General features: G+C 37.4%; 1 protein-coding gene across 3 annotated transcripts in view; it reads left to right on the top strand.

The window, feature by feature from the left end:
• Window positions 1-17,152, top strand: part of UVRAG (UV radiation resistance associated) — a 97,501-nt gene that overhangs the window by 41,215 nt on the left and 39,134 nt on the right. For all 3 annotated transcript variants that reach the window (XR_003258858.2, XM_026097940.2, XM_064505225.1), the window contains exons 7-12: window positions 444-549; window positions 2,846-2,972; window positions 3,918-4,002; window positions 4,491-4,578; window positions 5,170-5,230; window positions 7,115-7,280. Coding sequence is in view for 2 of the 3 variants with exons in the window: in XM_026097940.2 (XP_025953725.1) it covers window positions 444-549; window positions 2,846-2,972; window positions 3,918-4,002; window positions 4,491-4,578; window positions 5,170-5,230; window positions 7,115-7,280 (633 nt within the window). In the remaining variant the exon portion in view is untranslated. The remainder of the gene's footprint in view (window positions 1-443; window positions 550-2,845; window positions 2,973-3,917; window positions 4,003-4,490; window positions 4,579-5,169; window positions 5,231-7,114; window positions 7,281-17,152) is intronic.

The following is a 17,152-nucleotide window of genomic DNA, read 5'->3' as shown; positions in this document are numbered from 1 at the left end:
TTCATGCTCTTGGCTGTAGTGGCTGTATATTACCTAAAAGATACCTACTTCTTTTTGATTGGCTGGTGTCAGCAGTACTCACTGTAACTGCCATGTATTTATCCTTAAGTCTTGATGTTATCACCCGTGCTACAACTGAATAGTTACTTCACGAGAACCTGAAAATTACCCATGATCTCACCTGTAGCTCTGTATCTTTGGCCTCTATTGAATTTAGTGGATAAAAAGGGCATCTGGTACTTGATAGATTTTAGACTTGCTGCTTCACTTTGGAGACTCATTTATAAGCTGTGCGAGTTACGATTCCACTTTTTCATTTCAAACTAGATCATGATAATCTGGATTCATACTACCTCTGCTCTTTTTGAGGTAACTGGTGCATTCGTCGTTAGGAAGCGTGTGGGAAATCTTTAGTACAGCTATAACTTCTCTTCTCTTTACAGGCTTCACAGAGCCCAGTGTGCAATTAAACAGACTCAGGTAACTGTTCAGAAAATAGGAAGGGAGATTGAAGAAAAATTGAGATGTACGTCTACAAGCAACGAACTGGTAGGTTTGTTTTCTAAAACCTTATTCTACAGGTTTGCTGAAGTGCATAGCTGATGTGTCTTGACCATAAGCTTGCTTTTTAACTTCAACTTAAACCTGCCACTTTAAATGGAGACTTACCTGAGGAGTGTGACATAGTGGATTTTAGATTTATGTATGTTCCTGAGGTAGATTAACTGATTGCTTATCCAATTTTTGACATTGCTTTGTATAACAGTTTTTATGCTATAAAAGCATAGACATTACACAGTGAATATAATGTTTACCAGAAAAGACAAACTTTAAATCCAGCACAGGTTCTCTTCAAGATTAATCTAAATCATTGAGTGGGATGAGTCTACTCGCTCTACCTTCTTGCACCCAACTCCCTTTGGGTGAATAGAATTCATGCAAAAGCTTTCACTGAAGTGATGCATTCATTTTAAATATTAATTGTATTAGTTCTTGCCATGGCTTTTTACATTTTGTTCCCCCTGTTTTCCTCCCCGTCTCCTGCCCTCTCCACCTCCAAAAGAAAAACCCAAAAAAGATAGTGGCACTAGTTTATTCACAGAAGAGCTGAGCTCAGCTCAAAGTAATGAGTTGATAGAGCTGAACTGCTCAGGTGACTTGATTTAGAAATTTATATTAGCACCCACAGGCATGTATCTGGTGCCTTGTATAGTAAAGGGTAAACTTCTTGTGATGTGAATGTATCTTACTGCTATAAGGTAGATTCTGGGCTGGGAGTACTTGAATAATTCCCTGTAGTTTTGACCTGGGTTAAGGAATTGACAGAATTGAAAAGCAGGAGTTTATTTAACCATTCCAATCACAGGGTTGCCTTGTAGACAGAAAAGTCAACTCCCTTAAGGGGCAGTTTAACATCTCATTTGAGTAACTCCAGCCTAGATCTTATTTGACTTTTGCTGGTATCTTGCTTGTTTAAAAGGTATTTAACTATCTTTTCCCACAATTGTGGGTATTCTTGTCCCTCCAAGTAAAGGAATTCCTTTATAAATATGCATAAGCAAAACTATATGAAGAATCCAAAGTGACAAAGATCACACATATGATGCAACTTCTAAGTAAAATGCTCTATGGTATAAAGCAATGATTACCTATTTTTCTTTGTTTAATAGTGGAAACTCTTGTTGGGCTACCATGTCTCTTTATAAATGTGTGAACTGGAATTTCATTCCTTAATACTGAGTCATGTTTCCTGCTGGGGACTTGAACTAGAGTGCTGAATGCACAGGAGTGATTGAAGTAAATATGAAGTGGAGGGAAAAGTTGAGCAAAAGCTGACTTTTCTTCATGCAGCTATTGTTGAAGTAACAATATCTCCATTAACTGCTTGAAAAAGGAAAAGATAGCTGAGTTACATAAAGTGACAGTGTCTGTTAGTACTTACACCAGATTTGCTTACAAGTATGTCTGATTGCCCCTTCAGATTTTGAATTGTATCAGAGGCATGGCTGGACTGAATGGATGCAACTTTTTGTCCATTTTGAATCTATCTTCAGTTACTTTCAATAAATATCTGGAAAACATGGTACACAATCCTTCTTAAAAAAAAAGAAAGAAAAAGAAAAAGCGCCGTAATTAAAGAAAATTCTACTTCATTACACGCATGGCAGCGCAGTTTCCTAATGAACAAAATGCATCAAAGAACAAAGCTGCTTCTTAAGCATGCAGGAATAAATTCAAGAGTAGATGCAGTAGCTATTCTAAAACTTTTAAAGGAAGGTTCCTTCAGATATAATTGTGTGTAATGACATAACCTATTCCCTACTATGTGTGCTTCTTCCTTCTCTAGCCTTTTCTCATCACCCTGAGGTTGGGAAATATAATAGCGTAGCTCAGATACGCCTTTCTCCAGCTCCTTGCTTCAAGTTCATATAGACTCTTCATTGCTTGTCTCCCCTCTTGCTACCAAACCCTTTGTCAAGGAATGCTTGCTGTGCTGTTAGCTCTCTGCAATTAGTCTCTTTATCCTTGTCCTGCAAAAGTTTCCTCCCACCTCTCCTCCTGATCTCTGCCCTGGGCCTGGTTGCATCAGTGAGCACAGGAAAGGAGATGCACCCCATGGGAGGAACAAGTCCTGCAGGACAGAGTTGAATTTCTCTTCCAGAGCAGTAAGCTGATTAGGGTCCTTGGTAATCTATTGCTTATGGTATCCTATTCAGTTCAGTTTTGTTTTTGCAGATGCTATTCTTGTCCTATTTTTCCCCTTCCATTCTATCACCCCTGTTATAGAAAAGCTTGCGTGCAGAAAAGCTTTTAAAAAATTAATTCTCACTTTTTTTTCTGATAGAAAAAGGAGAGTGAATGTTTACAGTTGAAAATCCTGGTGCTACGTAATGAACTGGAGAGGCAGAAGAAGGCTTTGGGTCAAGAAGTAGCCTTATTGCATAAAGAACAAAATAATTTGCGTGAAAGAGGTGGGTGTAGAAATATTACTACTGCTGCTGCTGATATTCCTAATCCACCGATCAGAAGAGTACTAGCCTGCCTTATAGTCGTGGTGATCAAAAGAAAGGTGGTGTTTTGGTTTTTTGATCTGTGATGTGCCTGTGCTTTCCTTTATCTGAAGCTTTCAGCCAGACATAATGTCTTCATCTGTGTCATACTTGAATTCTTGACAAAAATTTCTGGTATCGTGTCTCTAGGTAACTTCTTAGTATGATACCTGTATAAAGCAATTTTAAATCTGTGCTTGATTAAAATCATATGAGAGACTCAGAAAAGCTGCAGTGTAATGCAGCGAATGGTGGCGTGATGCATGCACATTTTGATGTCATGAGGAATGGTGTTGTACCTCTTGATTAGGAACTCATTTTAAGTTGGATGACAACTACCCTTCTTAATGGATTAGTATGTAAGTGAAAGGTGAGATGCTCAATTTGCTTCATGTTTTGTTTTACTGGGGAAGCGTCCTATAATAAAATGCTGTGCTTTATACCACTTTGTTGTCCCTTTAGAGCTCACCAACAGCAGAGCTACTCAGATGTTTGATCTTATTGGAGGACACTTGAATTTTCCAGTTGAATCCAAAATACGTAATTGTTGCTAAAGATGGAATGTTTGCTGTGCAAGTACTTGAGCTGCCTTAACTGAATTGTTCTATTACTAGAGACATGAGGGGAACAGGTGTTAAAGGAGAGTGAGGTCTTGGTGGTGGTATTTGGCTAGTGAATGGTGCATAAAGGCAGATGTTTCTCCTGCACTGTCATTTCCCGGTTTGGCAGCATAACATGGAAAAAGGGCACCTAAGAATAGTCGGAGGATTAGTGCCAAAATTTATGACAGTATCTCCTTTTGGAATGTCAGATAATTAAGAAAATACTTGATATCAATTTTTTTGCCTGCTTCTTTATGTTGTATAGAAAATGTATTTGAGACAGAATACCAGAAGCTTCAAGAGCATAATGAATCCCTGCATGAATTAAGAAAGGAATGCACTGCTAAGAGGTAAAAGGACCCATGTTTTTTTTTTTTCCCACTTGTCTGTGATTGGAAAGGAAATATAGGCTTGTAAATAAGGCATTTGGCTTGGACTTATATTGCACCAAAGTTGTCCATGTTGTGACCCTAAAACTTCTGTTAAGAAGTCTCTGCTATAATTTCTTGATATCTGAAGTGGGAATTAACAATGGTAAGCCTAGAAGAGAAGAAAACAGATGCTCTGTTGCACCTGTAGACTATGATAGGACTTCTAGTTCTGTTTTATGGATCAGTGCTTTGTAATACTTAATTGTATTAGTCAGAATATGCCTATAATATCACCAACCAAAAATGAAAAAATAGCTGTGTCTTCTGTAATTATCCTTGTGAAGTTGCCTAGCTTTCTGGAGGGAGGGGAAATGGTGCTTGGGATGATGCAGAAGGGTTGCAAGGGCTTGATTCCATTACTCAAAGCTTTGAAGAAACTAATTGTTTTGGGTTGGCTTTTCCTGAAGAGAACTGTTTTTGAAGACGAATGCCCAGCTGACTATTCGATGCAAGCAATTGCTGTCGGAGCTGTCCTATATCTACCCTATTGATTTGGTATGTTTCAGCTTTTCCAAAAACCAGCCTCAAGTGAAATGAATTTCCTGTTTCTTACACCTAAAGCAAATCTCTGTTCTCTTCCTGATGAAACATGCTTTCTAGTCATGCCATTTTTTCCATCTTTCTCGGATGTGGTACTTTGTAAACCTCAGAAGGAGAGAGCTATCTTATGCTAGCATCTCTCAAATAGTCCCCACTAGAAGAGTAGAATGTATGTGGGTGTGTATGTGTATATATCTACAACTTAATGCATACTTGCCATTTCTTATGTAATTATTTAAAGTAAAGCTGACAGTATGCTAGCTAAACTTTAAAAAATTGCACAAAAACACTTGCCAAAAGATAGAGCTCCTAAGCCCTTTATATAATGATTAAAATGAAGCTCTTCCTTTTTAAAAATATATATTTCTGTATTATTGTTATTTCTGAATTAAGTGTAGAATAAAACACCATCTCGATGTCACTCTGACTGTTTAATTCTGTTTTACAAAAATGCCTGCTTTGTTGTCATAGGGTTTTGTACAAGTTTCTATTTTCTGGGAATTGTTGTCCCAGTCTCACTTTCTACTTGTTGATTTAAATTTACAGAATGATCAAAAGGATTACTTTGTTTGCGGAGTCAAGCTTCCCAATTCTGAAGACTTTCAAGGTAGCTGGATATTTTTAATTTAGTGCTTACAGTTGACACTGATCTAAACTTGATAAAATTAAGTAAATGGAGCAATAGCTTAGGGTACAAATGTATCATTGCAAACGATCTAGACTAGAATATAACTTTGACATTCTAATTACTAACTAGCACAAAGGATTTTATTGCTGATTCTTACAGATGTACCTCTGTATTTTAAGATTATATAATCAGACACTGGAACAGATTGCCCAGATCTTGATCAACTGATATGTAAGAATCGCCATGTAGTTTGCTGTAGTTGCTTGTAAACTTAACATATAAGTAACTTGCACAAGTATTACTTTAAAGCTGCCTCATGGTAATTCCTACCTCGGTATGGTAGTATTTCACTAGTCAGCTTTGGTTGTAACAGTCTGCATTTTACTGTTGCAGAAACAAATATGTATGCCTGCCTGTATAACAGTTGTACAGGTAACTGCATGCATGCATTTATCTACAAATGTTTGATATAATTGGAAATTCATTAAGTTCAACTTGTGAATGTCTTGCTCACAGTAGTTGTTCAGTCTGCCAGGCATGCGGTTTCTCAAGCAAAAAACTTTTCTTTAAAAACATTCCATAATAATTAACTTATGCTAATAATATGTATATTGAATGCTAGAATAATCGAGGTATGAACTTTAATACAAATTAATTTGACAGTATGACAAAGGTCAGTTTATTGCATTGTTTTGCTCATTGCACTAAGTCTGGTAATGAACTCAGTTTTGTTATTCTTGAGAACCAGTAATATGCATCTTTTGGCCCACTGGCAGTTTACTGCTGTTAAGTGGCTTTAAAAGAGTTTCTAAAGGCTCTAAAGAACTAATAATATTTGTACTACATGACAGAAAGACGTAGCATTCAGTTCAGTGAAATATGGAGTTAAACTTGAAAAGCAGCTATCTGACTTCCTGTGTGTAAGTTCAGACTGCTAGTCAAAAATTATACTGGAAAAAATCAAGCACTTAAAAAAACCAAGTTTTGCTGCGAGTGGTAAACATCTTTTACTGGAGCATCCTTTTAGAAAAGGGTGCAATTTCTGAATCCATATACCATGTCTTGTTCCAGAGCTCAGTATGATTTCATGGATGTTAAGCATCATTAAATGCTTTGCTTAAAGAGGACCTCAGTTTAGCTGATTGCCCTCAGACTCTCCCTTGTGTCTGAGAAGGAGATGTCTTTGTCATGCTTGTGTTAAGGTGTGTTGACTTTTTAAAAGATGCTGAGGAAAAATGAAAAGTCTTTATATGGGTAACATACGGATTGTAGAAAAGGGTGCAATTTGAATCGGAAGACCTGTGTGTATTCCCAGCAGGTGAAACTTCAAGGTGGAACGTTAAATGCCAATTTAATAATGATACTTCAAAACAATGGGTTAATCTAAGTTCTTCCAGTTATGGGCAGAGAACAGAGATTAGACCCTGGGGTTCAGTGTCTCTTGAAATGATCTCACTAATGAGTGAAGTTATGGAGGAATGCAGCTTTTCTCTGACCTTGGCAAAATGTCAGCTACATCTAGAGAAACACAGGAAGCTTAAGATTTGAATTTTGGCTTAGAAATGTTCTTTCACTTCTCCCTCTCTTCTTCCCCTTCCCTGGCCACCAAACTTTGAGAAGAGTAACTTCTAATTTTGAAAGTGTAAAACTGGAAGAAAGACTTAGCCATCACCCATTTTATGTTGCCTTTTAATGAAAGATGTAAACAATTATAAAGCAGTTTAAATTGTTTCAGATTTAAGTCTGGTAAGTTATAACTCTAACTCTGTTAGCTTTATCATGCTTTTACTGTGCAAGAAGGATGAACTTTTGAGTTTTCTTTGAGATTCAATTGGTTAAATAATGGATTTTTATTATTGACAGCAAAAGATGATGGAAGCATTGCGGTTGCCCTGGGCTACACTGCTCATTTGGTTTCAATGATATCCTACTTCTTACAAGTGCCACTCAGGTATCCCATAATTCACAAGGGCTCCAGGTCTACAATCAAAGATAATATCAATGACAAACTGACAGAGAAGGAACGAGAGTAAGTATGCTAGAGATGTACTTAGGCACTTATTTTTTAAAGAAAAATCACAAGCAATCCCCTGCCTCCCAAACTTGAACAGTTTTGGGTAGTCTGAAGCGATATTGAGTTTGAAATTATTTGTTACTATCTTTAGTACTCCTAGGATGGCACTTTATGGTCTGATGTTGGATTCTTGTTTTCTAACAGACTAGTTAGTCCAGCTTCGTCATTCTAGGCCTGTTGGCAGGCATATGCTTTTGAGTACCCTTGTAATAATGGTATAAAAATGTAAATAGTGTCTTTTAAATCTAAGTTGTGGCTGCAATTTGGAAAACATGCCTTTCATGTGTGGCTACTGGTTATGTGAATAAACTGCAGACACCAGATACCAGTGTGGCCTTCACTGAGGAGTTACTGCCAGTGGGGCAGCAGTGGTTGATAAACATGACAAAATAAATAGCTTTCTTAGTGTAGCGGATTTTAACCAATTAAACAAGAATAATGTAAATCATCTACTAATAAATCAATTTAATATTCGAGTTTTTTACATCTTGTCTAAAATCATTTTGTCCTTTAGCATGTAGTTAGGCTATTGCTATTGTGCTAATGGGAAACTATCTCGCTGTCCTTAAATTCACTCTCTGAATGCCTTCCTCTGCCTTTTGGCCCTTTGCCAGTTTTCGCACTGTCATTGCACCTGCATGCTGTAATGTGAAAATAATGGCAATTGTTGGTTAAGCTTCGCTTTGCAGCCTGCAACCACAGAACTCAAAGGAATGCAACACTGACCAGCTGTGGCAAGCCAGCTGTTCCACTCTCATTCTGCGTGTGTACTGTCGGCTGCAAAGTCAGGCTTGTGGCACTAGTAATTCTGTTGCTTTTTTTTCCTGTGTTCATAGGCAATGTTTGAAAAGGAGCAAAGGAAATGCTCTTTATGGCTGGGGGGACTGAATTTGTGGAAAACAGCTGTCTTTATTGTCACGAAGACTGTAACTAACTTTTTGCTTTGGAGGTATACGAACAAAGCATTTAACAGTATTTCCTGATAGCCTTCATCAAGACAAAAGGGCCTTTTCATGCTGTGCATAGTTGAGAGGATTTGGGTCTTTAGAAGTGTCTGATTTCTGTTTGAAGTTTAGTGACTTTAGGCAGGACAGGACTGGGAATTTGCCCTAAGAGTTAAACTATCACTGAGATCTTGCTGTTTAGATGTGATGAAATATGGACCAGAATAACTGTCTTGCAAATGAGTTTTGATACTGTTTTAATAACTTGTCCAAACACTCCCTGAGTAATTTAATAGAACATCAGTCTGTTTTTGCTTCACTTCAGAGCTCTAAGCACATGATCATCCTCTTTCCTGTGTACCACTTGCAAGAGGGCAGCAAGCTAGAACGTTTATATCTGGAGAAGAAATTTGAGGAATAGAAATAGAACTGCCTGTGTGTGGGTGTATAAAGATTAAACCAATTTCCTGTTGTCTGAGACGCACTGGAAGGTCTAGTCCTACAGACTGTAGCCTTCCAAGCCCTCATGACTTAATGCTTTATTTCGCAATACATCTTTGAAAAGGAGAAAGTTTAGCTAAGTATATTAGTCCCTATTGGGCCATTTACCTGTGTTCTGCAAGATTTTTCCAGGATTAGCTCCTGCCTGAGATCTTCTATTCCCAGATACTGGAGAGTTAGTCCTACAAACTCTCAAAGGACTTCAGTTGCTATAGAAAAGCTCACATATCTTAGCTAGTAGTCTTCTTTCTAAACTAATAGCTCATGTTTCTCATCTGCTCCTAAATGAGTTGAACATAGCAGTTAATATGCATTATTGAAATTCTTTATTTCAATAACCTGTTCTTAAACAGCTTTTCTAACGCCAGTGTAAATTGTTGAATAATTACAGTGAGGTTTTCTCCATACTCAATCTTTATTATAATACATGGCATTGTGATTGTTGATTATGTTAAACACTCTTCTTGGCTTCCTACTTTTTTCTGGACTACAAGTTTGACTCTCTGTCATCCATTGTGCATTGGGGGATTAGCTGATGTTTTTCACTCAAATAGTTTAAGTACATGTTTGGTTTTAATGTTATACTACATAGAAGTATTACTTCCTTCATCTTTCAAGTTGCTGTGCCAGATTTTTAAAGCCCTTACCATAAGCTGCTTTATTTTCAGAGCTGTTTTTCTGCATAAATAATGCAGAAACCTTTCAGAATGCAAGTTCTGTTTTGGAAATATTTTGTGCACTTCAAATTTGTTTACTTGGATGATCCAGGCCACTTGAATCTCAAAATTCTAGCAGAAATATTCCATTCTGTGTGCTGTAATTACTATTATGTTACAATTAAAGTCTATAAAAGAAGTAGGAGGCTGCGGTGAGAAGTTATTGCTGGTGTCTGGCCCCGTTACTAAAGCAGAATGAGACAGAAAATACCTGCCAGTAGCATACGATGTACAGCCAGCTTTATCATTGTAGAAACATTAGTGTTTGTGGTCTATTCAATAACTGTTCCCTTCATGTATTTCATAAAAACTTTTTGGCACTATTAAAAGGCTGTAAGTTTTCCCTCATAAACCTGCTTTTATGACTTTCTGAACTACCAAGGTAAGGCAAGAGTGTCATTTTCCATTAGTATCTCATTAATGTTTCTCCAGTGGTGCCTTTCAACATCTCCAGAGTGCATCATATATTTAAGAGGAAAGAGAACCATTCCACTAGAAGTTTTGGAGTCTGAAAGAATCCAATGCAAATGGTGGATGTATAACTCCAGATTTTAGGCTGTTTGGGATAGTAGCATATACTTCTGGCCCAGTGTCAAAGATGCTTGCCGAATAAACCCCCTGAATTCTTTGGCACTGTTCTTGAGAAACAGAAATATAGTGCTTTATCCTGTTCTTGTAAGCAAGCAGAGAAGCTGAAATTAAAAAACATGTATGATATGTTCTGACATTCTTTCGTGCCCTGCATTGAATGCTTCTATTAGTCTGCTTCCAGATTTTTAAAAATAGAGAATAGCTTCCAGTTTGCAGCAAAATAAGGAATATTAAGTCTGGAACTAGACATTTGTTATGTAATTAATTGCTTGTGTTAGCATTGCCATTGTCATAGTATTTTTAGGTAGTCTTTGCTTGAATTCTTTTATTTAAACGCTGGTATAGGCTACATGTAGTGCAAAGTAAGTGTTTGCTTTTTGCTAGCTGGAAACTACTGAATCTTTTGGAACAGTATCACTCTCCTTGTTCATTTTAATGTGAGTACAGTAAAGTACACTTATGCTATCTGTTTGGAGGTCTTTGGCTTGTGTTGACTCAAAGCTATGTTCAGTTGCTACATTTATAATTAAAACTTCACATGGCACTTCTACAGCCTGTCAGTTGAATCTTTAAGAATAGAATAGTAGTTTCATTGACCTACATTAGAGAGCTTGCAGCTATGTATGCTTCCCTAAGAAAAATAACGTTCTTCAGAGGGTTTAATCACCTTCTTGGTACCCTGTATGTATCTAGAGAAGTAAAATGCATGTTTAGAGCAATGACTTCTGTTGAATTTTTGCATGCACATTCACACTGTATCTTTGGGGAAAAAAAATGCATATATGTGTATATATATTATTTTTAAGGAAATTTCCAGCTGTGGATCTCTGTAACAGGTGATTTGTAAGGGAGAATAGTTTCAAGAAATAATTTTGCTGGCATCGTTTCTTTGTGGTAGTAGTAGTAATAGTAAATAGATGTTGAATACTACATGCAGTCTGGCCTGATTCGTGCTATTACCTACTTCCTACCAAGATGTGTTAAAGAAAGATTAAAAAGTAACAGTAGTGAAAAAGTAACGATCTCAAAGTCAATACTTCAAGTTAGGAAAAAATAAAATAAATGGGTACAATACATGCTTTATATAGGTTTTGCATTAAAAAAATCAAACATTCCAGTTTGCTCAAGCACAGCTACTGGAGCACATATGGGTATCTTAGAATCATCAAAAAGAGATGCTTTTTATGCAAGATAGGTTGCAACAAGTTCAATACTTAAACATAATGTTGTAAATGGTAAAAATATGTTTAAGATTTAAAAAAAAAAAAAAAAAAAAAAGCCCTAGACAGTTATGGGAGAAACCACTCTCAGATGTTATAGCCATGTGTATGTGTAACCTAAGAAAGCCCCCAAGCCTTGTGGTGTTGCCAGGAGCTGCAAGAGGTGTCCTTGGGGAAGGGCTGATCTAGCCTTGCCATGTTGCGTGTTCTTCTCTGTACCTTCCCTGATAATCATGGTTAGAGACATGTGGAAAGATTCTTTGGGATGATCTAGTCTTTTTTTCTTATGTGTCAGTAAAATCTTCACAGTTTACATCATTCGTCTATGTTTGTGGGAATATTTGTCATTAGCTGACCTAAGGTAGTAGTAACCTACTCTAAGGCTTTCTTTGACTTCTTATCGTTTTAGAAAGTTTGAGGTCTTTTCTTCCACTCTGCTTGATATATACAGATACCATCAGACTTAAGGATTCACAAACAGCTGCGATAGTATCTTAGACATCTGCATTCAAAGACATTCTTACCTTTTTTGCAGTTATGTTTTATGGTTTATAAAACTTAGGAACCAAGCAGTTAGGCAAAACAGCATAAGGAGAAGTGAAGTTGAGCGTGCTGTCGTTTACCTGGTGCCCTAAGGACTTGGTTTTGCTGTCAGAGGCACTGAGAAAATCATACTAGACCACTTTCATTGTCAGACCTCCATCTTGTGAGCTGAAATTGAACCTCAGAAAAATAAAATGTTGAGGACAGTTAATGTTTTTTTTTTTTTTTTTCTGGACAAATAGCTGTAAGAGCTTGAATTTTAATATAAAGAAAGATCGTTGAGCAACATCTGAAGTGCTTAATTAAAAAAGCCTGTACAAGCTACTTGCATTTTTGATGAAATCACTCTAAGGGTAGGAATGGCATAACTGGAAGCAGTAAGTAGCTTCATGATTAGTTTACTGACTTGCCTAGTTGGAATTGCTTGTGTTCTAAATGGCTTTGTAAATTATGTTAATACCAGTCCTGCCTGAACACCTTCTGTTGCCGTGAAACACGGAAAACATCTGTTATGTTCACTAATGTCTGTTTATCTGCTCTACTGCTCTCATAGAAAGCAGGGTTAAAATTATATGCTGTTTGCAGTCAAAGGTGTTACGTCAGATCTAGAAGTAATTCTCTGGAAATAATTTCTGTGATGGATTATACCTCAGGCTGCCTTTTTCTGAAGCTCAGCTTCACCATTATTGTAAACTTCAAGTGTGCTAGAAAATTGTAATTCACGGTCAGTTTTCATATTGTTGTTTAGGTACAACAGTGATTCAACATCATTCTCATTAGTCATTCAAAAATCAGCTATGACGAACCATGGTCATAGAGAACTGCTGGGGTCGGACTTGATCCGGAATAAGAGACCGAGTGCATCCAACCTCACATATCACAAAGACACTGCAGCACTCTTAATCACCAGTAATTTTCTAGGTGCTGAAAGCTTGTAACCCATTTGGGAAGTGACAAAGGTACAAATAATAAGAAATCAGGTCATCTTTCACTGGGATGAGGCAGTCTTCTGCAGATGAAGAGTGCATCAAACATGAAACACAGATGCTGTTGTCAGATCATCAGAGTACTCTTGGATTTCTCAGTGATGTTAAATTATGAATGGAATTATTTAAGACCGCTTCTGTTCAGCTACATCCAACATGCAAGTGCTGGGTCAAAGAGCTGCAGCACAGTGTGATATGCAGTGAATGTTAACATATTTATGTTGCTTGTTGATTGACTCTCGAATTTAAACCAGCAGATAGGTTTACCCTAGTTTGAGATGTTTTTAATTAAGGGGGCCAAATTTCAGAGTGGATGGAAAAATTGAGAAGTCAGGACAGATGTACTTCTAATCTGCACATGTTTAAGCGACACATTAAATATGCTAGTGTTACATTTAAGATGCTCATTTGCAGTGAAAAGAGACAATTGTACAGTGTATATATTTTGCAAAGTACTAAGTCATAAAAACTGGCATATTGGTAGCGTGATTAAAACAAAACTTGTATCAAAACAAATTCTTTCATTTCTTCTCATTTGCAAAGCAAGCTTTTCACACCTTAAGGGAGCTAAGTGTTATTGAGCAGGCCTATGGGTAACTTTGGAGCTTTTAGAAACTACTTGTTGAATGAGCTTTCTCTAAAAGTTGTCCTTACTAATGTGTCCTAGTTCCTATTTCAAGGAACGCGAAATCTGAATGTCAGAGTTGTAGGCCTACTACAACTGGAGATGGTTACTGCTTTGTGTTGCGAATGACTTATCTGCTACCACTCTGAAAAATCATGGTACTAAGCAAGTGAAGAGTAACTTTTCACTGACATACTAACATCCTTCAACCAGATAGACAAATCTTTAATCATGTTTGGTACTTTGCTTGAGATGATAAAATGGCAGCTTTGGGAAGAAATCTTGGCAAACTTAAATCAGATGGAGGGAGATGCCTTGTTGAGAAACCTAATAGCTGTCAAAGCAAAGTTGATTCTTTGTGGTAGATTGAGTGTGTGTTAAGTGTCCAACTATATTGCTTAAAGAATGCTTTTTGCCGTGAACTTATCTTGAACTGTGTTTTTATGTTCTGCATTCTTGAGGATATTTATCTAGAAAGCAGGCTTATTTTTTCTTGATCACAGAAATCAATGCTTTTTACCTTCATATTTTTTAATCCATGCACAGTAATATTTGCCAACTAAATGATGTCCCTCAATAAATTTTGATACTACTTACAGAACTGTGGTTCTGTAAGCTAACAGCTTTTTTTTGCATGCTGCTGGCCAGTCTGAGAAAAGCTGAGTTTGTTTATTGCAGTAGAAAAGACCACTGACCCCAGACATTTACAGCTGAGAAATGTTTCTGTGAAGAAATGCTAGCCTGCCGTACTCCCATTGGAACACTATACTCCTGATGAGATTATTTTTCAAAACATTACTTCATTTTTCAATAGGGGGGACTTGACCTGTGTAAAGTGTCTTCTAGTTAAAAATGATCTTTCTATGGCAGGAAGATTTAAAGTTCTGATAGCAAAGTTGTCGGCTTTGTCCTTACAGATAGTCCTTGCATTGTGTTATCCATCACAGCATGTATGTAGCAAGCCTTGAATTTAAGCTTGAATTCATGGTTATGCACAATCTGCAGAAAACCATCAATGTCACTTGTCACAGAGATTGCTAGCTATGCTTTTTAGGTGTCTGAAAGTGTTACTTGCTGAACTAGTAGAATGCTCTTTTTTTATAAATTGGTGACTGTCTTGCTGAGAACTGTCTGACTTTCATAATCTGGGTCTTTGAATGATTTCTTTTTCTGTATACAGCCTATACATATTGAAGCTATTGTACATTCTCCAAGAGCAAGGTCGCAACAGTTACACTTAATAGAAAGATGGCAGTGCCTCTGCTTTTGATTATCTTATTGCTGAGCTATTCAGATAGGCATTTTGGAAATATGCTTCATAAAGTTAAACTGCCGGTGTGTTTTAGTTTCCCAGTACACTAATTATCTTTGTATTGTGTTAAGTTTGCGTGAGGATACGCTTTTTTCCCCCTTGGCAGTCAGTACTTTTGTCACTAAGTTTGTTTTACAAATTTAGCTTTTTTTCTCAAGTAGAAACTGAAACCATACAGTAATCAAATCTGAAGTCACTTGTGATTTGTGATTCATATCCGTGTTTTAGTTTCATATCTAGCAAAATGTACATGTCTTGCATTTTTTTTCCCTGCGATTTTGTTTGATTTCAGCTTTGCTCGCCAGGTGGGGATCTTACATTTTTGTTTAACTCTTCTTAAATCTTGTTGATTGTTGGCAGACTAGTTAACTGTTCCTTGTAGGCTAGTAGTCACCCTAAGGTCAGTCTGCGGTCTCTATCATCAACTGGTAGCCTCATATAAAGAGGATGTGCAATGCTCTGTGCTGCATCTCTGTAATTAAGAAGTCTGGTGTTGAAGGCAGTTGCGTACTGCTGAGTTTTAGGCGTGTTCCTTCCAACAAAGACCCAGCTGCTTGGGTATGTTGCTTAAGACCCATGCCAGTGTCTGCTGCGAAGCTGCTACACCTTCCATGCAGCTTATCTGAGAAGGAAATAGGTTTTGAGGCAGATTTCTGGTCATCTTGTCTGTTTTGGCACTTCATCTTGCTGCAAATGCCTCAGCTGTGCAGCCAAAGCTTCTTGCACCGTCGCCTTCTGTTGAATGACCTCTGAGGAGGTTGAAGTGCTGGGCATTGTGGTGTCTTGAGCAACCTATTTTTCCTGATAGTTGCATCAGGAAGTGTCTTGGGGAATATAGGGGTCTTGAGCAAGCTGGTTGGAGAATGGTAACCCTTCTCACTTCAGGCTTTTAAGGCCTCATTTATTCTGGTTCAGAAAAGTCCCAGCACTTTGAAATAATGCAAACTTTCTCCTCTTGATATAACATTCCTTTACAGTGAGTGAACAGGATGTGGTTGGGTTGAAGAGAAAATGCTAGGTCCTTCCTCTCTGTCCCCCTGTCCCCCCCAAAGGGAGTGAAGTTGAAATAACTTCAGTAAGTACTTAAGCCTAGATCTTATACGCTCCTCATACTTCAGAGTCACATCAGGCAAGAACTTGTGACTTTTCCAGGGCATTATCTTATCTGGTTTGGGCCATTTAGTTCTATCCTCATACAGGGTGTTCTATCAGTGGGTTTAAGCCTGAAATTCCTCATTTCCGAAACTGCCCTATCTTTTGGTTCTGTTGTGTGAGGCACAGTTGTTCCTAGATCTGATGGATGGTTCTCTGCTATCAGACCAGCGACTGTTGTAGTCACAGAAATTACATCGGTTCTTTATCTGTATAATAGTGAATAATTGGGTTTCAGCTGCATTCTGCCAAGTCTGCTGTACACTCATCTCACTGTGGCCATTCTGCTTACTGTCTTTGAAAATAAGTAGTGAAGGGGAAAAAAAGCCATGCCAAGCTTGTGTTCTGTGACAAATTCAGTGGATGCACTTAGGAAGTAGACAAAGGTGCATTAATTATGATGATGTGAAAAGTCTAGTGGTATTAGGTTCATGTGCTTGATTAACTGCCTTTCCGATGTTCAGTTAACTTGCAGGTAAATTAAATGTTATCTATGAAATGCATTCAGCATCTTCCTAATTGACTGGACACAAGCTTTTTATTGTGTTCCCAAAGCTTATCCTCAGGGTATGTTCAGCTTTGTCTCATGTGATGTTGCTGTCCGAGGGGAAAGACCTGTAAATCTGTTAGTTTCTGAAACCAGAACTACAACTTCAAAAGCATTCATAATACTCAAAAGAAGAAGATCAATAGTTATTCAATGCTGAGAAACATCCAGAAACAGTTTTCAAAGACAAAAATTGCCTCCTATCTTGAACCGATAAATACCTTGCTTTTGTCAAGTGTATCATGTCATGTCTCTAAAACTTAAGGCCTATTGCAGTAGGCTTTGTATGGGGGCATTTGTTCTGTCTGAAACGTATAGATCACTGCTTTTACCTTAGTTTGCAAAACTACAAATATTAGTGGTTTTCAAACTTTTGCATCACTCTGAAAATTTAGCTTATCTAACACAATTCCAAAGTAATTTGACTAAATTTGCCAAACTGGATGTAATGTGCTACTTAAATTGTGCCACACTTTAGCTTGTGGAAAACAAGAGGTGATGAGTAAAATCATTACTTCACTGAATTCTTGCCCAAAGAGCTTTCTAATGTGGAGATTAAACTTTCAGACATTAATATAACTTGTGACATGCCAAAAGAACTGAACAGAAGAGAAGAAAAGATCTAAAACATATGGTGTAATGCCAAAGTGGAAGCAGGCGAAAGCAGTTAAAAAGAAACAATTTCTTAAA

Source organism: Dromaius novaehollandiae, chromosome 1 (genome assembly GCF_036370855.1).
Source record: "Dromaius novaehollandiae isolate bDroNov1 chromosome 1, bDroNov1.hap1, whole genome shotgun sequence".
NCBI classification, from domain to species: domain Eukaryota; kingdom Metazoa; phylum Chordata; class Aves; order Casuariiformes; family Dromaiidae; genus Dromaius; species Dromaius novaehollandiae.
Note: the sequence above shows the minus strand (reverse complement) of the source record. Positions and strands in the feature narration are given on the sequence as shown.